Source organism: Chelonoidis abingdonii, chromosome 8, assembly GCF_003597395.2.
Source record: "Chelonoidis abingdonii isolate Lonesome George chromosome 8, CheloAbing_2.0, whole genome shotgun sequence".
In the NCBI taxonomy this organism is placed as follows: domain Eukaryota; kingdom Metazoa; phylum Chordata; order Testudines; family Testudinidae; genus Chelonoidis; species Chelonoidis abingdonii.
This window is the reverse complement of record NC_133776.1, coordinates 32830937-32853040: the sequence shown is the minus strand read 5'-3', so window position 1 is coordinate 32853040 and position 22104 is coordinate 32830937. Positions and strand designations below refer to the sequence as shown.

At 44.3% G+C, this 22104-nt stretch overlaps 1 protein-coding gene across 1 annotated transcript in view; it reads right to left on the bottom strand.

Moving 5' to 3' along the window:
* Window positions 1-14347, bottom strand: part of PCOLCE2 (procollagen C-endopeptidase enhancer 2) — a 43818-nt gene extending 29471 nt beyond the window's left edge. Inside the window, exons 1-2 of the mRNA XM_032801660.2 lie at window positions 14005-14347; window positions 11759-11867 (exon numbers count right to left, since the gene is read on the bottom strand). Coding sequence (XP_032657551.1) covers window positions 11759-11867; window positions 14005-14087 — 192 coding nt within the window. The 5' untranslated portion in view covers window positions 14088-14347. The remainder of the gene's footprint in view (window positions 1-11758; window positions 11868-14004) is intronic.
* Between the last annotated feature and the right edge of the window lie 7757 nt (window positions 14348-22104).

Sequence of the window (22104 nt, the reverse complement as noted above, 5' to 3'; positions counted from 1 at the left end):
AGTCAGTGCACTTATCCACAAAGAAAAAACATATATATTTTTGGAACCCAAAGAATTTACCATCTAAATCTGAGACATGTCATGAGTGGTGGTGATGAATGGTAGGAATTGTATATGCAATAATGTTATATAGTTATGCAGGTTAGGCATGTGCATATCTGTTAAGGCTTTGGGTTTTGTATGAGCTATGGAAAAATAAGTTGTGAGTATTTTTGAATCACTTCATTGTGGACACTGTGAAAGGGGTGAGTTCTCAAGAGATTTAACCGGGGGAGGCAGTAGGGGGGATGGCTGCTCAACCAAAAGAGTATTCCATGTGCTCAGGAGTTCTAAACTTGAAAGGTGTTGGAGGCTAAGGCCTGCAAGCTCTTACTACGAGGAGTAGTACACTGACGGGGCACCTATTTAACAGACCATGTAACAGTTTGGGACAGAAAGCGAAGAATATCCTGTTCATTTGAAAACCTGAAGAGGGAACATAGATAGGCAGAATGTAATTACCGGGACTGTATTCATGGACTAGTACAGTCGGTAACCAATTAAAAAACATTACCAGCCATTATTGCACTATGTTGCCTGAGATGCCACCATTATTTCCTGTTTTAAATATTTAACACACAACCAAAGTATGACTAATAAAGCTCATACATGAGCCACTTTAAACCAATAAATAAATAAAGTTCCTGAAACTTCTCCATATTTATGTGACTATTTTTAAAATCCAGACTCTTATTAGCAAAAATAAGTGATATAGACTATAATGAGCCTGAGAGACTGAAGTCTGTTCTTTAGCCACAGAACAGGCTAGTACAGGCAGCAGTAGTGCCAATATTTCCCAACTCTTACTTCCTGTAAGTCCATTCAGTCCTTGGAATCTCTGCTGGTTCTGCCAGAAAAGACAACAGTTTTGATTCTTGTTTTTGTGGTATGACCATCTGTTCACTGTAAACTGTACAGAGTACCAATTTCCAAACTGATTTCAAAGCGATCTGATGATAACATTAACCTGGGCTGGAGCTGAATCAATGACCCAAAGGTATAAGATTAAATATTTTGTTACCATTCCCCTTAAAACTTTACCTACTGTAAAGTAGCATTATTGGTCACTGTCATAATATTAAAGTATACCATACAATCAAAAAGCTAATATATATAGATAGTATACAACCAAGAATTGTGAAACATAAAATAAGGGGAAAAATATTTATTGTGTTTCTAGGAAGTTTGTCTTCTCTGAGAACAGAAAAGAGGTATATTGCAGACAAAACTGAGGTGGGTAAATTACAGCCTGCCATTTTAAACCTTTTAAATTTACTTAGAAGTTATCTCCTTGTTCACATTTTTCTTGCAAAAATGATGTTCACTCTGTTACCACCCACATAAAAAACCAGGCAAACTCATCCAAAGTACAATAGCTATGTTTCAGAAAAATTTAAAGCAAGTCACCAGGTCAAACTAATGTGCTTCTGAAATAACCAGGCTTTAGTGGGTAGTGAGGGGAAGAAATCCACAGGTCTGCTTAATCAGTTTGAAGCAAATAAGCGCACACATTGCAAACTACTTTGTATAAGCTGTATGACCTCTAGAACCACTGCCACTTTGTTGAAAACATTGTAACTGGAGAACTAGAGAAGTTTTCAACAGCAACAAATAAATTAATTACAAATATAACCAGCAAAACATGTTCTCAGGAAACTTACAGAAAAAGGACAGCACAGGCAGGACATCTAGAAAAGCTCTAGTGATAAGAATCACAACTTTTCCTTATTAATACAAATTAGCTTGTCAACTGTACTACACTCAAAGGTAAACTACCATTAAATTAGTTGACAGAACATTGTCAAATCTTGGGCTGCTGAGATTAGTGGCACTGAAACTGGAAGAACAGCATTTATGCCACTTCATGCTGTTCCTCTGACTTACTGCCTTTAAAGTTAAACAATAAACATACTAAATGTGTTAAAATCAGTAAGTGAATTCAGTAGGTCTTTAAGGAAATGTATTTAAAGCTTACAGTATCTTTAATAACCTGATTATCCTGTAGCATGATACTTTGATTCTAATAGTTTAAATATGTACTGTCTTTACACTGATTTTAATATATATTTTGATTAAGGTCTTGGAAAGTAAGGTCTCAAGGAGTCTTACCTGCAAAGTAAAAGGCGAAAGATTTATACAAACTGAAGAGAAAGCAGAGTAAACGTCACTAAAAGGGAGTGGCTGAAACTACAGAAGCCAGGGAATGTCATTGCACTTCTGGCTAGACAGCATCCTGACCAGTTTTGATACTAAAGTTAAGATAGGGGGAGGGAGGACAGAGCGTGGTGAAAGGCAACCTTCCATACCACAACATAGGATACAGCATCAAAGGGCACTGTCCACTCATTACATAAGAATTCTCTGGGGGGGATGGGGAGGGGAGGGAGAGGTTTAGAATACTGTATGATTAGCGTTCAGATGTTTTATCAAATACTTGTTCAGCTGCAAACATTATGCTGAAGTGTCATTAAGGGTGTATTTTAAAGCCTCAAATGCAAACAAATTAAGAGCTGTGGATGAAAGTCTAGATTGGCACATCAACTTTAAATTGTACTATTGTGCACAAAGAGTAGAGGCAAACCACCACTACTGTATTTAAGACAGGAATGTCAGCCTTGGCTTTTATCTGTTGCTGAGTAATTCATTACTTTTCTTTGTATACGTATATTTAAAGAACAAAAGAACCTATAATACAAGCTTATAAAACTTCCTACATAGGACCTAATACTATACAATAGACTTCTGTCCTGAGTAAGCCCTGTGTAGCTGGCAATTCCTTAGCCCACAGCAAGCCAAGATAACCAGGAGAAAGCCTGTCTCCTGCAGAAGCCCCAAAACAATATCTAACAAAACTCTGTAGTACCAAGTTGTGGTGTTGCCTGGCTGGGTTAGTGCTCATGCAGATAAATTCTCTGCAGAAATTCAGGCAGATCCTCAGAAGGTATAAATTGTTATAGCTCCATTGAAGTTAGTGGAATGATGACAATTTACACCAGCTGGTGGATAGGGCACCCTTAGAGTCAGATCCTCAATCTTGTATTGGGAAATCTAAATTCCTACAGCTCTAGAACTCTTGGTAACCTCTTGGCATGCCACAGGGAAGGGGGTGACACATGGGTCTGCCTGGCTTACACCAAAACACACAGTTCATTTGTTTATCAGAGACCTTAGAACCTGTAACAAAACAACAAGGGGAAGTTTTGAAAGAGAAAGACCTTTGTTTTAAATCAGTCTCCTAAATAAGCTGAATTTCTATCATTTTAATTTTAGAACAGCAGTACTTGTGGCACCTTAGAGACTAACAAACTTATTTGAGCATAAGCTTTTGCGGGCTACAGCCCACTTCTTCGGATACATAGAATGGAACATATATTGAGGAGATATATATACACATACAGAGAGCATGAAAAGGTGGGAGTTGTCTTACCAACTCTGAGAGGCCAATTAAGTAAGAGAAAAAACTTTTGAAGTGATAATCAAGATAGCCTAGTACAGACAGTTTGATAAGAAGTGTGAGAATACTTACATGGGGAGATAGATTCAATGTTTGTAATGGCTCAGCCATTCCCAGTTTCTATTCAAGCCTAAGTTGATTGTATCTAATTTGCATATCAATTCGAGTTCAACAATTTCTCGTTGGAGTTGTTTTTGAAGCTTCTCTGTTGCAAAATTGCCACCCTCAGGTCTATTGCACTAAATACACAGAAAGGCTATATACTCCTATTAGTGAACATACATGCCTCTCTAGCAGAGAAAGGAGAATATATCCCTAAACATTTTTAGGGAAAGTTGTTTATGGTGGGCACTGTTCTAAAAACACCAGTATTTAGACCGTAAGCACTTTGATGCAGGGCCATTCTTATTTTATATATACAGCACCTAGCACAGTAAGGTCCCTGGATGTTTTTGTGCCATCACTAAGAGAAACTTATCTCTCTTCCTAATACCATGCATAGTTTGCTCTAACTTCAAACAGAGCCTATTTACAAGTACACCTCTTCCTGTTCTTTGGGAAAGCTGTTGGTATGTCTTGCTCTTCCATATTATTTACTACAGTGTTGGGGGCAGAGAGAAAGGGAGTTGTTTGTGGACCAGAGCCTTAAATGCCAAGTTTTAAACTTGACTTAAATGATTTTGGCTGAATAATAAACCTTTCCAAAACAGGGTTTAATAATAAAAATGCTGAGTGTTTAGCCATAGTGGTGCTATGGATCACTAGAATACCCTTTCCACTATTCCTTTTGTCAAGACTTAAAAAAATTATCAGATGTCTATTAGCCAGGAGATTAAACACGTTAGCCAGAATTAATATGAAAGGTATATTGGAATGAGAAAGTAACGCAATGAAAGGAAGCCTAACTTCTGTGCCCGCTTCCTTCCTGTCCCCTCCTCTCCAGCTGCTGATCTTTTCCCCCACCCGAAGCAATGCAGCAGTGCATATTTGGAAGGATAATTTCACAACCGTACAAACTAGATGCTTTTGAGAGCTAAAGTCTAGAGAAACTCACTTAAGCACCTCTGCTTATAAGGGCAAGTTTCCAGTTCCACTGATCAGTGAATTTTTTAAACCCTGCTTATTTCAGAAAACTTGTTCTGCAATCCAGCTACTGAACCTATAAAAACATCACCTTGTATGACTGTGACAGTCTTGACTATTATTTTTACATATTGAGGATGCTGGATTTTATAAGAACTGCAAGATTTGCCAAAAAGACACAGGACAGCCATACAACTTTTCAGACTATTCAACATAACTATGTGGGGTGATGACCAAGAAGAGATTATACAATATTAAAAGCAAATGTATGTGATATAGTGAGTGACACTATGGAAGTTACTACAGGAGAGGAAACAAGAGTAAAGATGATTTCTTAGCAGCAGCAGCACCAACCGACGGTTTCTGAATAGTCTCCCACAGCTGCAATACAAGTGTTAGCACGTGCTGCACACTTCTAGCTCTCAGAATACAGCAGTTGTTTCTGTTAACCAGCATCTTTAAATAACAGAAACTTAACTGGGCTTGTGTCTCTTCCAGCTTTAGCAAAGTAACTCTGGAAGACATCAGCAGATATAATAATAAAATACTTATCTGTTATGTAGCACTCCTCATCAGTAGCTCTCAAAGAGCTTTACAAAAAGAAGGTATCATTATCCCCAATTTACAGATGTGAAAACTGAGGCACAGAGGTGAACTAACTTGCCCAAGGTCACCCAGCATACCAGTGCCATAGGCAGGAATAAAACTCAGGTCTCCTGAGTTACAATCCAGTGCTCTATCTGCTAGGTCACATTGTATCACTTTATAAAACATTAAACAGGTAATATAATATAAAGGAATTTTACTTCCAAATTGCTTGCCCTACCTCAATTAACTTTGGATTTCTCGTAAAGAAGATGGCATTCTCTGGTTGAGAAAACACTTCCATGCCTCTGATAACCCACACAGAAAGTAAAACAATAGCTGTTCAAGTTTTGCAGGCTTGAGAAAGATTCTCCTGCAAGTTCCACATTGCTACCATGGACTGGCAAAAGGTGCTCTAGTATCAGATACTAGCTGAGGCGGCCTTTACATGGTATCTAAGGAGATGTCTTTGCTACACCTTGGGCTCCTGGTTGGGTATTACCTCCACCTCCCTCCCAGCCACACATACAACTCTCTTACCAGAGTTTGGTGGTATTTAAACCTGGGCTAGCTGGCCTGACTGGACTTGAGTGCCACTTTCACTTGGGCTGGTAACCCGCCCACTTTCCAGTGAGGATGCAGGCTAACTCATTGGAGTGTGGATAGTCCTCCAATGCCTTCCTACAATTCCCTGCTGCGAGCCCAATTCACTGTGGAAAAAATCAGTGTCTCAGCTTACTGCAGCACAAAGAACCATTGGATGTGTCCCCAGAAGTTCTAGCAATACACATGTGCGGGTAAAAGAACAGGAGTACTTGTGGCACCTTAGAGACTAACAAATTTATTTGATCATAAGCTTTCGTGGGCTACAGCCCACTGCATCAGATGCATAGAATGGAACATATAGCAAAGAGATATATGTATATACATGTCAGCAGAGTCAGGATGAGCTCTACCCTGACATCTGGTGGTGAATTGTGGCGAGTGTGGAAAAGAACTTCAGTGGCTGGTCTTGTTCACATTGGCACACCCACCCCACCCAGCATGAGCCCACAGCTGCCCAAATGGTCACTTTGGCTGCTGTGGGATCCCCAGTTTCTCTGTTGTTGGGGCAGGAAGAATAAAATGTAGTTACCCTAATTATGTGAATCAAGGCCAGTGGAACAGTCTTATGACAGAGGGACTCACCATCAACTAAGTAGCACTCGCTAGACAAGGGACATGAGTTCCAAAACCCAGTGAATCAAGAGAGGCTGGGGATAAGTATTTGTACCTGATGGTATGGGCTCCTTTTGAGAGCCTGAAATGCCAATTGCACCACCTCCTCTCTCCCCTGTTGAATAGCAGAACTAATTTTGATTCCATTAAGGGTCTAGTTACAGGCTGCTGTGCTAAATTCACTTTGGGCCAATGGTGCACCAGCACTGGGGCTCCCCTACCACAAGCAGAAATCACTAAGAAGTGAAATCACTAAAGAGTGGAGATCACTGAGTGCTGTGTTAACTAGTGGGGGAGCCTGAAGATATATTGCTAAGCAGCTGGCAGAGCTGAGCAGTTTGTGGGACGGCGGGAGCGACTTACGGGACGGCTGGTGGAGTAGAACGGCTCGTCGTGAAGACTTCAGCAGAACGCCATGGAGAGGCAGGGAAGTCAGCTTTGGACCATGTAAGGTGCCCCTTAACTCCTCGTGTGCCCCTTTCTTCCCCCATATCTACCCAGCTGGAGGTGTGTGTGTAGAACTTTGCAGATAAACTTTTGAACTCTGGGACTGCACTGACCAGGGACTTTTGGGTTGTTGGATTTTTGGGACTTTGGGGTGATCTTTTGGGTGGTTAGACTTAAGACCTTGAGGGAAAATGGACACTGCCAAACTAGCTTGGGGGTGGGTCTTTTGCTCATGGTTTGTGTTATGAATCTCATTTGTGATGTTTCCCCAACATAATGCCGCATTGTTTCCCTCCTTTATTAAAAGGATTTTGCTACACTCAGACTCTGTGCTTGCGAGAGGGGAAGTATTGCCTCCTAGAGCTGCCTGGGGGGTGGTATATTATTGTCCCAGGTCACTGGATGGGGGCTTGAGCCAGTTTTGCATTGCGTTATTAAAACGGAACCGCTGGATACTGAACCTGGCCCTTGTTCCTGCCAGCTCAGGTGGGCAGAAGGGTTACATACACATACAGAGAACATGAAAAAGTGGGAGTTCCCCTAGCCCTAAGAGGCTAATTAATTAAGATAAGCTGTTGTCAGCAGGAAAAAACAACTTTTGTAGTGATAATCAAGATAGCCCATTTAAGACAGTTTGACAAGAAGGTGCGAGGATACTTAACATGAGGAAATAGATTCAATGTGTGTAATGGCTCAGCCATTCCCAGTCTCTATTTAAGACTAAATTGATAGTATCTAGTTTGCATATTAATTCAAGTTCACCAGTTTCTCAATGGAGTCTATTTTTGAAGCTTTTCTTGTATAAAATTGCCACCTTTATATCTGTTACTGAGTGGCCAGAGAGGCTGAAGTGTTCTCCTACTGCTTTTTGAATGTTATGATTCCCCTGATGTCAGATTTGTGTCCATTTATTGTTTTGCGTAGAGACTGTCCGTTTGGCCAATGTACATGGCAGAGGGGCATTGCTGGCACATGATGGCATATCACGTTGGTAGATGTGCAGGTGAATGAGCCCCTGATGGCGTGGCTGTTGTGATTAGGTCCTATGATGGTGTCACTTGAATAGATATGTGGACAAAGTTGGCATCGGGCTTTGTTGCAAGGATAGGTTCCTGGGTTAGTGTTTTTGTTGTGTCGTGTGAGGGACCCGGAGGGATTGGGCAGGCCGGCGCCGGGGAGTCTGACTAAAGCAAGGAACAGGTCTGTCTCCAAGATCCTGTGAGAGTGAGGGATCATCTTTCAGGATAGGTTGTATCTTTGATGCACTGGAGAGGTTTTAGTTAACTAACAGGGAAGAATGAGTAGAGGAAGAAAATGTGGATGGGAACCTGGGAGGCAGTGGCCATGAGATGGTCGAGTTCAGGATCCTGACACAAGGAAGAAAGGAGAGCAGCAGAATATGGACCCTGGACTTCAGAAAAGCCAACTTTGACTCCTTCCGGGAACTGATGGACAGGATCCCCTGGGAGAATAACATGAGGGGAAAAGGAATCCAGGAGAGCTGGTTGTATTTTAAAGAATCCTTATTGAGGTTGCAGGAACAAACCATACCGATGTGTAGAAACAATAGTAAATATGGCAGGCAACCAGCTTGGCTTAACAGTGAAATCCTTGCTGATCTTAAACACAAAAAAGAAGCTTACAAGAAGTGGAAGCTTGGACAAATGACCAGAGAGGAGTATAAAAATATTGTTCAGGCATGCAGGAGTGAAATCAGGAAGGCCAAATCACAACTGGAGTTGCAGCCACCAAGGGATGTTAAAAGTAACAAGGGGTTTTTACAGGTATGTTAACAACAAGAAGGTGGTCAGGGAAAGTGTGGGCCCCTTACTGAATGGGGGAGACAACTTAGTGACAGAGGATGTAGAAAAAGCTAACGTATTCAATGCTTTTCTTGCCTCTGTCTTCATGAACAAGGTCAGCTCCCAGACTACTGCACTGGGCAGCACAGTATGGGGAGGAGGTGACCAGTCCTCTGTGGAGAAAGAAGTGGTTTGGGACTATTTAGAAAAGCTGGATGAGCACAAGTCCATGGGGCTGGATGCACTGCATCTGAGGGTGCTAAACGAGTTGGCAGATGTGATTGCAGAGCCATTGGCCATTATCTTTGAAAACTCATGGCAAGCGGGGGAAGTCCCAGATGACTGGATAAAGGGTAATGGAGTGTCCATCTTTAAAAAAGGGAAGGAGGAGGATCTGGGGAACTACAGGCCAGTCAGCCTCACCTCAGTCGCTGGAAAAATCATGGAGCAGGTCCTCAAGGAATCAATTTTGAAGCACTTTGAGGAGAGGAAAATGATCAGAGCAGTCAGCATGGATTCACCAATGGCAAGTCATGCCTGACTAACCTAATTGCTTTCTATAATGAGATAACTGGCTCTGTGGATGAGGGGAAAACAGTGGTCATGTTATTTCTTGACTTTAGCAAAGTGTTTGATACAGGCTCCCACAGTACTCTTGACAGCAAGTTAAAGAAATATGGGCTGGATGAATGAACTATAAGGTGGACAGAAAGCTGGCTAGATCACTGGGCTCAATGGGTAGTGATCAATGGCTCCATGTCTAGTTGGCAGCGGGTATCAAGTGGAGTGGGGGTCCTGGGACTGGTTCAGTTCAATATCTCCATTAATGATCTGGAGGATGGCATGGACTGCACTCTCAGCAAGTTTGCAAATGACACTAAACTGGGAGGAGTGGCAGATATGCTGGAGAGTAGGGATAGGATATAAAGGGGCCTAGACAAATTAGAGGATTGGACCAAAAGAAATCTGAGGTTCAGCAAAGACAAGTGCAAAGTCCTGCACTTAGGATGGAAGAATCCCATGCACTGCTACAGACTAGGGACCAAGTAGCTAGGCAGCAGTTCTGCAGAAAAGGACCTAGGGGTTACAGTGGATGAGAAGCTGGATATGAATCAACAGTATGCTCTTGTTGCCAAGAAGACTAACGGCATTTTGGTCTGTATAAGTAGGAGCATTGCCAGCAGATAAAGGGACGTGATCATTCTGCTCTATTTGGCATTGGTGAGACCTCATCTGGAGTATTGTGTGTCCAGTTTTGGGCCCCACACTAGAAGAAGAATGTGGAAAAACTGGAAAGAGGGCAACAAAAATTATTAGGGGGCTGGAGCACATGATTTATGAGGAGAGGTTGAGGGAACTGTGATTATTTAGTCTGTAGAAGAGAAGAATGAGGGGAAATTTGATAGCTGCTTTCAACTCTCTGAAAGGGGGTTCCAAAGAGAATGGATCTAGATTGTTCCCAGTGGTAGCAGATGACAGAACAAGGAATAATGGTCTCAAGTTGCAGTGGCGGAGGTTTAGGTTGGATATTAGGAAAAACTTTTTCACTAGGAGGGTGGTGAAGTACAGGAATGGGTTACCTAGGGAGGTGGTGGAATCTCCTTCCTTAGAGGTTTTTAAGGCCCGGCTTGACAAAGCCCTGGCTGGGATGATTTAGTTGAGGATTGGCCCTGCTTTGAGCAGGGTGTTGGACTAGATGACCCAGAGGTCCCTTCCAACCCTGATATTCTATGATTCAGTGTGGTTGCTCACATCCAGGCTAAGCTAATCAGGATGCTCAGAAGCAGTTGCCAATCGCTCAAATGAACTCTGCAATGAAAACATACCATAGGGACACTCCTTAAATAAAATCAGTTCTGGTTTTTTTTTCTGATTTAGTTATAAGGAATAGAACTGTCCACAGGACTCTTCAGTGTATACTTCCTAGCAATCATTTGTAATCTAAGTCTTTTATAAGAACTTTACTTTTGTCATTTTTCAATATCATCATCTTCAATATGATGTTTCAGATTTATGAAGAACTGTTTTCAAAATTATTTCATGATACCAACTGCTATTGAAAATCAGCTGTGTTGTTGCTACTCTTGTCTCACAGTCTTATATATGACTTCAAATAGAGTTTTTGCCAGCCAATCAGATGTCAGGAAAGCTAACCAGTAATCACTAGTAAATGTTAAAGCAATTGAGTCTCTTCAGACAGTGAGAAACAAGTTTATAAATGAAAATGGAGCATACTTCAGATTGTTCTTTTCTAGAAGAAGTTGGGCACTGATTAAAGTCAGCACAAAAAGCTGTTCTCCACCCTAATCCAAATGCAGCATAATAAAAATATTAAATCTACATCATTTGTTTGCTCTGACAGTAATTTAAAAACTGTCACAAGATCATGGTTTCCTACTTGCATCAGTGTCTCTATAGTAGCAAGGCTGTATTATTCTGTGATGTCCTATTTCACTACCACTATCTATTCTTTTTTATATGTTCTTTAGTGGCAACTTCAAAAGAGAATTTTCAGAGCACTCATTTCTCTCCTTGACTGGAGCCCATATACTAGTCCTGACCCCAGAGAAACTCTCCACTGATGTTAATGGGAGTTGTGCATGTAGCCAGAGGGCAGTGTGTGGCTTTAAGTATCTCTTTGGTAGCATAATTTGTTGTCATCATACCTGTGGAAAAGTAAAAGGAGCTTAGTTAAAGCCTCTTTATGAAGTCCCTGGTTTATAACATGTCCAGCACTGAAGGGATATTCAGTTCTGGCCATTCAGTTTAATAGTGTTTGCTCACTTATTAGCATCATTCATGGATATAATGTGGCTGCTCTGCAAACTCATTTCAGTGTCAAGCATCCTCTAATGTACATATCTCTTACTATGTTTTTTAATTTGGGGTATACATTTAAGTTGAGCCTCTATTATGGTGTCTTTCAAAAGTTTCCATGCAGCTTTCCAGGATTTCACTTTTGGCACTGTACCTAATGTAACCCTAAAAAATGTTCCAGACAGCTGAAATATGTCAGCCCAACAACTCATTATCAGAGGCATCTGTCACCTAATATAAAATGTTGGCATTATAAAACAGGTAGCTCTTCATTCTTTTCAGAAGTGTTTTTTGTGATATTAGAAAGTCTTACTGTGATTTTCCAAGTACATTTGCTGTTTGGAGGGTAAACTCCAGGGAATCCTTCACTCCCAATAAACCCTGACTCTCCAGACAGAATTCCTCCACATGTAAAAGCAGGCCTGGGAATAAAAAAAAATACTGCTTAGTTTAGAAATATATTCCATCAACACTTTCTATAATACTGAAGATGGAAAGACTATTAACCTGTGTAGTGGGGATGTCAGCTAAAACGTTGATACACAAATCTACAGCAACTTTAAATAAATGATTGAATAACATTAGCAGATATTTAAATTGTAATATAGTACATCTTTTAATGCCCCAAATGAGGTGTAGCTAGAATTGACAGCTCAGCCCTTATTATACTGTGTTATACTTGCACAGTTTGTTCAAGCTTCGCCCTGTTCATAGTAAACAAAATAGGAGGGGGAAATACCATAACAAATTAATATTTCTATAAAAAGAACACTTTTCCAGCAGGTAAGTCAATAGAGAATGTAAAGTTAGGTTTCCCCCCAGCTCCATTATTCTCACTCTATTAAAATGACAGTTTATCACAGAATTCTAAAGCAAGCCATCTCAGATTTTTTTTCTATGCTGAGAATACCAGGACCCATAATTCTCCATCAATGCAACTCCTGTTTGCATCACAGCATCCATTTGGAGCTGCACTGGTGGGAATTATAGACCCTAATTTTGCCCAATGGTGTTGATGGGTAATTAGGCCCTGGTTCAGCAAAGCATGCTTAATGTAAGCACATCTTTCATGCTCAAATACTTTGCCATGGCTGTAAAACTCCTTGAGATCGCTGAAAAGGTGATATGTAGCAATGCAAAAATCGGTATTAAAAGACGACATGAATGTGGCAAACAGCCATGGTGGTGGGCGTTTTTTTTTTTCTTCCCATGAATGCAGTGCTGGCAAGTTTATTCATCCAAGAAATTACATAATAGGATGTTTGTTTTTAATTTCAATATCCCTCAAAATAAAATAAAAATCCCTTTGAAAGTATAACCAGAATCTTTTTATCCCCTTCAAATTAAATACAAGTAACTGAAGTGGTCCGGCTTTTTTTGTACATACCAAGAAATGCTAGCATGTGTTACAAGAAAAGGGTAGTGTTTCTGTGCTCCTTGTTTCTCTTTCATTAGAGGAAAGTAGAACAGAGGAGATCCTAACTACTCTTCAGCATTATTTGTGCAAATTACAAAGCGTGATCTTAATGCCCCACTCTTCAGCAAGCATTTAACAGCAAGTTGCTGGGGTGATGTCTCATCAAGATTTTATTATATATACTGCACAATATTTACTGGTATAGGTCAAGTGTTAGTTAACTTGACCAGTGTAATTAGATTCTACCCAAGGCTTTGATGCTGCAGTCAGAACTGCCTGCACAGATCCTGGGTGCCCTGCCAAGAGGGGTATAAATGAAAAAAGAAAAAATCTTGTAATGCAGTATCCCTGCTTTTTCCTGCTCTTGTCCAGTCACTTGTTAATTTGCAATGTTCAATTGTTGCAAAGGGCCTTTCAGTCATTTGTGTGAATTCCAGACATTTTACTCTCGCTTGTTAATAGCAGAATGGGTTGATTTAGATCGGGATCCTTTAAGGTTAGTGCCCTGGTCATTTGTCCATTTGAATCTTCCCTCTGCACAGGCTTATCCCCTCCCAGTGTAGCACATGCCAAAGAGAGCCTCGGATCCCATCTTTCCCCCAGCCAGGAGTGGGGGGCAGGGGCTCCGGGTCTTTCCTTCTCTGACTGACACCTCTGTCCTCCTGCCTCACAGTCGCCCTGGACATAGCCAGCGAGCCCAGCCGCCCCCGCGCACCGTTGGCGCCGTTCTGTGGAGAACAAGATGTTCCTTCCTTCTAGGCAAAGGGGCTGCAGCGCACCCACCCTTCCCGGGGCACCAGGCGAGGCGCCTGCCGCTCCTTGCCCCAGCGCGGCCGCCGCAACCGGACTGGGAGCAGCAGAGAGGCTGGCTGGGGAGGCGCCAGCAGGGGCACAAGCGCAGGGCGGTGCCTCAGCGCCCCCTCGTGCTCTTGCCTAGGTGCCTCGAGCGCCTGCAAGGCTCGGACCCGGAGGCGCGAGAGCGGGAGCCGCAGCGCGGGGCAGCTGTAAGGGCAGGAGGGAGGGAGTATGCGGGGTCGGGAGGCAGCGGCAGGGGGCAGAGCTCAGCGTGGCCCGAGTGGCAAAGCAGCGGCTGGAGGGGGCGCCCCCACGAGCCCGGCGGCGCTGGCCCGACGAGCCGTTACCTCTTTTGCGGCTGCTGCTGGCGGGAGAGCTGAGCGGCGGCCAGCAGGAGCCCCAGGCCCCAGGAGCACGCGGCTGGCCTCATCGCAGGCGCCCCGGCTCGCCTGTGCGGAGCGGCGGCTCTCGTGTGCGGGGCTTTTAAAGGCAGGTTGCAGGCTCGGCAGCCTCTCCGCGCGGTCCCCCTGGAGGAGTTTCCCTGGCATCGCGCCGCTCCGCGTGAATATCCCGGTTGTTCTTCCAGGCGAGGGGAGGAGGGAAGAGGCTTCCCCAGCCTAGAGCTCGCCCCCACCCCCTTTCGCCCCGTGCTTGGAAAACTTCCCTCGCGGCCCGGGGGCAGGAGTCAGCTGCCCAGAGACTCGGGCAGGAACATGCTGCTCAGAGCCCCTGCAGCCCGGGCTGTGGCTGCTCCCTGGCGCGTGTCTTGGGCTGGCCGCGGGGTCCAGCGGAGGTCAGCGGGCTGAGTGGGTTGAGGGGGTGGGGACGGAGGTTACTGTGGGGTGTCAAAGGCGAAGATCACCACAGAGCCCTGCCTGGGCCAAGTGTGAAGCCCCGTTCGGGCAACACAAAGCACAGAGCCACTGCTTAAGCGGCTGTAAACATCCAGCTCGGGTGGGGAGTGTTTGTTTAACCGCTAGTCCAGTTCCTTGGGCTTTTACATTAGTAGCAGCGAAACTGTAACTTTGTGATTCCTCCTTTTCCTCAGGAGCTGTCCTGACAGTTCCGTCGTTTCAGGGACAGCGGTTCTTTTTTCACGAGAAACTTTTACATGTCTGATCGCAGCTGGGGGATGGGGAAAATCTCCCCTATCCTTCAAAAACTCAGTTACTGTGTTGGCAAAGGGGAAATGATTTCATAAAGTGAAGGAGGAATGTGTATTTAAGTTCAGCTCTCAAATTTCACGGAATTTGTAACTGTCATGTTCAGTTATGTGGGGCGTGGGGAACTGATCAACCTTACAGTCCTCAACAGAAAGTGAGTCTGTTCCCTGCATAGTCCTGAGAATAATCCTACATACTATTTACTGTGCACACAGACTGCACTAGTACCTGGACATGCACAAGAAGCCTGAATTAATTTACATTATCAGGAATGGTTTCAAAACCTACTAATTATCTCAGAGAAATGACTAATTACACCATGTTTGTAATGCCAGGTTTTGCATTTCATAATGTGGCACACCACACCAGTTTTGTTTATACGGAATACAAATAAACTCAGTGTCATCATCTGTACAATTTATGTACAGCTTTGTCAATATTTGTAAAATACTAGTACTGCTTTCAAAAAAAGTATTCTTTAAAATTCAAAAGTAAATTAAAAACGTCATTTTGTTTACCAGTGGTAAATATTGACTCATCAGAATAAGGTAGCATTTAAGATCTGACTGTAACAAGGGTACTCTTTAAGGCCGTGTGGGGACTACTCATCTAGTAAAGTTAAGCACATATGTAAGTGTTTGTAGAGTTGGAGCCTAAGTTAATTAACTGAGAAAAGTAGTGAAAAAATGAAATCTTAATATTATTGTAGCTATTTTTTGAAGTTTACCAAGAACCAAATAGTAGTAAAAACCATACATTTTTATTTTGAACAATTATTGCAAACAGCATTATAATCTTGACTGTCCTTAAAATAAATGGATTAAAAAAATAAACTAGGACAGACTGGACACTAAATAAACACGTGAACAAGAGTGAAATGAAATTGCCTGGGCAAGAACCTAGAATTTTACTTTCTTATTTGATTTGATTACTGGTAATAATTTAAGCCTAAAATGTATCCAGTCTTTTATTAATCTACACATAAAGATAATATTTTAGGCTCACATGAGTGACATTATATAGCACAGACATAGTGTGTCTTGGTACAGCCAACTGCAGACTGGACTGTAAGAAATTGGACAGAACTGCACTAGTTCCGAAAACTATTCACCAACTAGCAGGGCAATAATGTAAACCTATTTTATGGTTTATTAACTTATTTTGTTATCTGTTCAGCACTTGACATGCTTACCTAGGTACAGAACGCAAATAAGGGAAGTCCCCACCGCAAAGAGCTTACAGTGTAAAAGACAGACAGATATAAGACCAGATGCACAGGAGACCCCTAGGAAGGGTCCTATAAACTTAGAATTAAAAAATAAAAAATCTTCTCTCTCTCTCCTCTGACATAATGCTGGAGTGAAGAAGACATTGAACTCATGCAGATTAGTGTTGATCTCATGGAAGGAGCAAATCCTTGGAAGAATTTGAGTGGGCAGAGGTAAGAGCCTGCCCCACCGGGACTGGGAGGGTGTGAGGCGTGAGATGTAGCACAGAAGAACACTAGGCAATGAAAGGGGTAGTGATACTGACACTGGTGGAGTGAGTTGAGGGAGACTGATGAGAGATGCAACAGAACAAGATCTGAGCTGTGCAGGGCCTTAGAGACAAGGATAACTTAAAACATCAGTTAAGAGGTAGTTGATGCAAGGATTCAAAGAAGGAATTGACATGGTTAGCTCAGTGGGTGAGGGAGAGAATGTTAGCAGCTGTATTCTGGGCTGACTTGAGGTGCGTGATATGGGAAACAGGGAGGCCAAAGAGGAGGAAGTGAGCATACGTTGGCCAATAGGCTTGTGTTTGTCAGCTTGAAGGTTAAATAACTATTATGTATATATTATCTATATTTTAATTTGGAAGAGAATTTAATGTTGGTAAAAGGTGGTAGATTGTTGCCAGTGGAGGTCAAGGTCCTTGGCCAGTTTACAGACCATCAGGGCCGCCCGGGAGGGAGCAAAAGGGGCAATTTGCCCAGGGCCCCACAGGGGCCCCCACGAGAGTTTTTCAGGGCCCCTGGAGCAGGGTCCTTCACTTGCTCCGGGGACCCCGGAAAACTCCCGCGGGTCCTGGGCCCCCAGAGCTTCTTCCGCTCCCGGTCTTCACCGGCAGAGGGTCCTTCCACTCTGGGGCAGAAGGACCCCCCGCCTGCGAATTACCACCGAAGCGGGACCTGCCACCAAAGTGCAGCCAGGTCTTCGGCGGTAATTCGCTGGCAGGGGGTCCTTCCGTTCTGGGACCCACCGCCGAAGTGCCCCGAAGACCCATGGCAGGGACTCCCACCACCGAATTACCGCCGAAGACCCGGCTGCACTTTGGCTATGGTAGTAATTCGGTGGTGGGGGTCCCCTCCGCGGGTCTAAGGGGCACTTTGGCGGCGGGTCCCGGAACGGAAGGACTCCCCGCCACCGAAGACCCCAGGCCCCCGAAATCCTCTGGGCACCCCTGCAGACGATACGTACTACAGGCAGCAGTGTAATCACCATCTCTTCCCCCCCTGCCCCCAACACACACACCCTTCCCCTGGTCCTATCAATGTATTTCTGAATGTGGAGAAGACCAACCATTTAGGGATGAGAAGGTGGTTCATTCTTCATGTCCATCAAATATTTGGCCTTACTGCTGAATGACAGAGGGTGTTGGTTATAAAGGTGGCTTTTCTGAAGCACACGCTTAGGGCCAGATTTTCAAAGACCTCATTGCATGTGTGCCGTGCCAGCAGCGGGCACAGCATTTTCTGCACCCCTCCCAAATTGTGCTGGTTACTGTTTTCAGAAGGTCTATGGGTGTGCACAGGGAGGTAGAAAGTTAGGGCTGAGAAGAGTGTATCCATTCACAGTACAGAAAATTTGAAAAGAGGCTTAAGAATGCTATTTTACATCCTGCTATTTCTGCACCTCTTCTTCCCTCTTTCTTAGGACAAGCCTAAGAGCGGCATTACTCTTTGCTGTGCTTGGCTCTGTTGGACACACCCTATATTCAGGGGCGGCTCTATGTTTTTTGCCACCCCAAGCACAGCAGGCAGGTGGCTTTCGGTGGCGTGCCTGTGGGTGGTCCGCTGGTCACGCGGATTCAGCGGCATGCCACGTGGATTTGGCAGCATGCCTGCGGGAGGTCCACCGGTGCCACATCATCAACGTCCCCACTGCTGAATTGCCACCGAAGCCACGGGATCAGCGAACCTCCCGCAGGCACACCGCCAAAAGCCATCTGCCTGCCACCCTCACAGCAATTGGCAGGCCGCCCCCCATGGCTTGCTGCCCCAGGCACACGCTTGCTGCGCTGGTGCCTGGAGCCGCCCCTGCCTATATTACAGGCTGGAAACAAGGCATACAGTAATTCCTCACTTAACGTTGTAGTTATGTTCCTGAAAAATGCCACTTTAAGCAAAATGATTTTAAGCTAATCCAATTTCCCCATAAGAATTAATGTAAATGTGGGGGTTAGGTTTCAGGGAATGTGTGTGTGTGTATGTGTATATATATATATATATATATATATATATATAAAAAAAAAAATTCCCCTCTCACCCCTATGGGTGGTATGTGTCTTCCTCAACCTCGGGTCCTCTACCAGAGGCCTGGGAGTTTGAGGGTTCTGCGCAGTATCTTCGCTGTTCCTAGCACTGCACTCTTCTGGACAGAGAGCTCTGATGTTGTTCCTGGATCTGTTGGAGCCACTCACCCAGCTTAGGAGTCACAGCCCGAGGGTCCTACCACCACTGGGACCACTTTGGCCTTCACTTTCCACATCCTCTCTAGTTCCTCTTTCAGGCCCTGGTACTTCTCCAGCTTTCATATCCTTCTTCCTGATGTTGCTGTCACTTGACACTGCTATATGTATCACCACCGGTGCTTCTGGTCCTTGTCTATTACCACGATGTCTGGTTGATTGCCAGTACCTGCCTGTCCGTCTGGATCTGGAAGTCCCACAGAATCTAGCCCTGCTATTTCCGCAACCTTCTGTGGAATCTCCCATCTGGTCTTGGGAGGTCTAGCCCATACGCTGTGCAGATGTTCCTGTACACATGCCAGCCACTTGGTTGTGCCGTCAGTGTATGCTGTTCCTGCCTGCATCTTACTCCGCCACTATGTGTTGGACTGTCTCTGAGGCCTCTCTGCACAGTCTGCCCTTGGGTCCTCTCTACTGTGGTAGACCCCTACCCCTGCCACTATGTGTTGGACTGTTCTCTGAGGCCTCTTCTGCACAGTCTGCACCTTGGGTCCTCTCTAGTGTGGTAGACCCTAGCTTCAATGATCTGTGCTCAGTGCCTGTTCCTGTGCTGCTAGGATCAGTGCCTCAGTGCTGTCTTTGAGTCAGCCCTTTCAGCCACTGGTAGGATTTCCCAATGTCAGCCACCTCAGCTATCTGTCGATGGTACATCCCATGCAGGGTCTTGTTCTGCCATGGCACTTCTTCTGCTTGGTCTCCTCATGTCTGCTGCTGCCTCAGGCATTCTCTCAGCAGCTCACTTTGGGGGCCATCTTACTGATGTACTCCTGGATGTTCCGGGTTTCGTCCAGGACAGTGCTTTGACCGCTCACCAAGCCCCGCCCGCCTTCTTTTCGGCTGGTACACAGTCTCTGGGTGTGGACTGGGGTGGAAACCTCCGTGCATTGTGAGGAGCTTCTGGGTCTTCACATCGGCAGCCTCCATGTCCTCCTTTGCCAGCTCACTATACCGGCAGGGTATCTGATGACCGGCAGGGCATATCCGTTGATGGCGTGGATCTTGTTCTCCACTGAGCTGGCTCTTCAGGACCTGTCTTATCCTTTGGTATACTTGGATGTTGCTGTCTTCGTTGCCTCCTCATCGTGGTTTCCATGTGACTGTGGGATGCCAAGGTACTTGTAGCTGGTCTGTATGTCTGCTATGTGGCCCGCTGGTAGTTCCACCCATCAGTCTTGACTACCTCCTCTCTTCACTACCATCCGGCCACACTTCTCCAGTCTGAATGACATCCCGATATCCTCACTGTAGATTCGCGTCAGGTGGATTAGCGAATCGATGTCTCGTTCATTCTTAGCATACAGCTTGATGTCATCCATGTAGAGGAGGTGGCTGATGGTATGTTCCACTCCTGAACCTGTACCCGTATCCAGTCCTTGCGATTATCTGGCTGAGGGGTTAAGCCTATGCAGAACAGCAGCGGGACAGTGCATCACCTTGGTATATGCCACACTTGATGCCACTTGTGCAAGCTGCCTTGAGTTGACTTCCAGTGTTGTCTTCCATAGTCCCATGAGTTCTTGAGGAAGGTCTTTAGTGTCCTGTTGACTTTGTATAGCGCCAGACATTCACAGATCCACGTGTGCGGCATTGAGTCGTAGGCTTTCCTGTAGTCAATCCAGGCTGTGTATGTGTGTGTGTGTATGTGTGTGTAATATACACACACACACACACACACACACACACACACACACACACACACAGTATATGTTTTAAACAAACAATTTAATACTGTACACAGCTATGATGATTGTGAAGCTTGGTTGAGGTGGTGAAGTCAGAGGGTGGAAGAGGGTGGGATATTTGCCAGGGAATGCCTTGCTGCTAAATGATGAACTAGCACTCGGCTGAGCCCTCAAGGGTTAACACGTTGTTAATGTAGCCTCTCACACTCAACAAGGCAGCTCAAATGGAGAAGGTGGGGGGACAACATAGCAGACAGAGACAGATGCACACCTTACGTGTGGGAGAGAGAGAGATGCACACTGCCCCTTTAAGTAAGCTGACCCACTCTTAAATGAATTGTCTTTTTAAGTGGATCAGGAAGTTGAGACAGCAGTTGCTGCCCCAAGCTCTCTCTGTCTGTCTCTGTGTCCCTACCATGCTCTATATCGAGAAGGGGTAAGCGGGGTGCAGGAGTAGGGGGGGAGGGGGTCCCTGACATTAGCTTCCCTCTTCCCTCCCCCACCCATGCACAGCAAGCAGGAGGCTCCTGGGAGCAGCTCCAAGGCAGAGGGCAGGAGCAGCAAATGGCAGTGGGGGGAGGGACAGCTGAACTGCCTGGAAATTGATAGTCTGCTGGGCGACTGCTGTACAGGGAACTTAGGGAAGGGGGGAGCTGATCTGGGGCTGCCGCTCCGCCCTGCTTACAAGCCCCCACCAGCTAACTGCAACGGACTGCTCTTCCTGCAAGGGAGCATTGCAACTTTAAATGAGCATGTTCCCTAATTGATCAGCAACATAACAATGAAACAACGTTAACTGGGCTGACTTTAAGTGAGGAGTTACTGCAATCTAAAAGAAAACTACACTTAATAAATGTAAATAACATTGCAGAAAACAGTTCAGCTATGCAGCAAACAATTATGAGCAGAAACCGAGACAAGACTGACTGGTCTCCATCAGCTGTAACAGAAGGAACAGAGGAAAAAGGGCTCAGTAAGCAATTGAACGTTTTTTAAAGTGTTACCACTGGTATTAATCTTAAACTACTCCACTAGTGTACTTTAGTATAGTCTAGAGTTGGCATTCCCATCAGTCCCTTAGAGGTTAGATCTCAGCAAGAGAAAACAGTGAAAGGAACAGTAGTGAACTTTTAGATTGCATGCAAAATATATTAAGTTATTTAGGTTGCAAGGTCAACTGTTCAAGAGTTAGGAAATGCCAGATTTATGCTTGCGTGAAATCTTAATTATGTCCCTTTCTGTGTCTCACTTATGCACTAAATAAGGTAGTGATTCTGTGCAAAAATTGTATGTGCTTATATAATTAAAAACCATATCCTAATGCAGACACACAGCTTTCTTAACTTCCAAGGAAAAGGAAAGTAAGTAGCTTCTCTGTAAAGGAAAAATGCATAAAACAAATTCCATTTTTATTAACCCTTCCCTAACCCCATTATGCATCATTATCAGAGTTGTCACTCTAAACCTTCAGCATTGCAGTAGAATAGTAGCAAGAGATGACTGCTATCTGAGAGGGGAATACACTAGTTTGGTATACATTCTTCTTTCTTTGATACTGGCACTGCCAAGCCCTCCTTTCTTCTCCCCTTCAATCAGCTCCCTTTCTCTCTACCAGCATTTTTCATAAACAACTGAACAGCTTTACAAGAATAAACATTTTCCAGTGTCTAGCATCCTGGGCCATGCTTAAACTAGTGACCTAGGAGTGAAAGAACGTCCAAAGAAGATATTTTATATGAACAAAATAGGAGACAAGCTTCCAAACCATTGTCTGGCTAGTCTGTCTTTTCCCTCTGAGCATTAAACAATTTTTTTGAAGTGGAAAACAGCATTTTTTACCTAAGATGCAACACCATGCTAACAATCAGCTAGA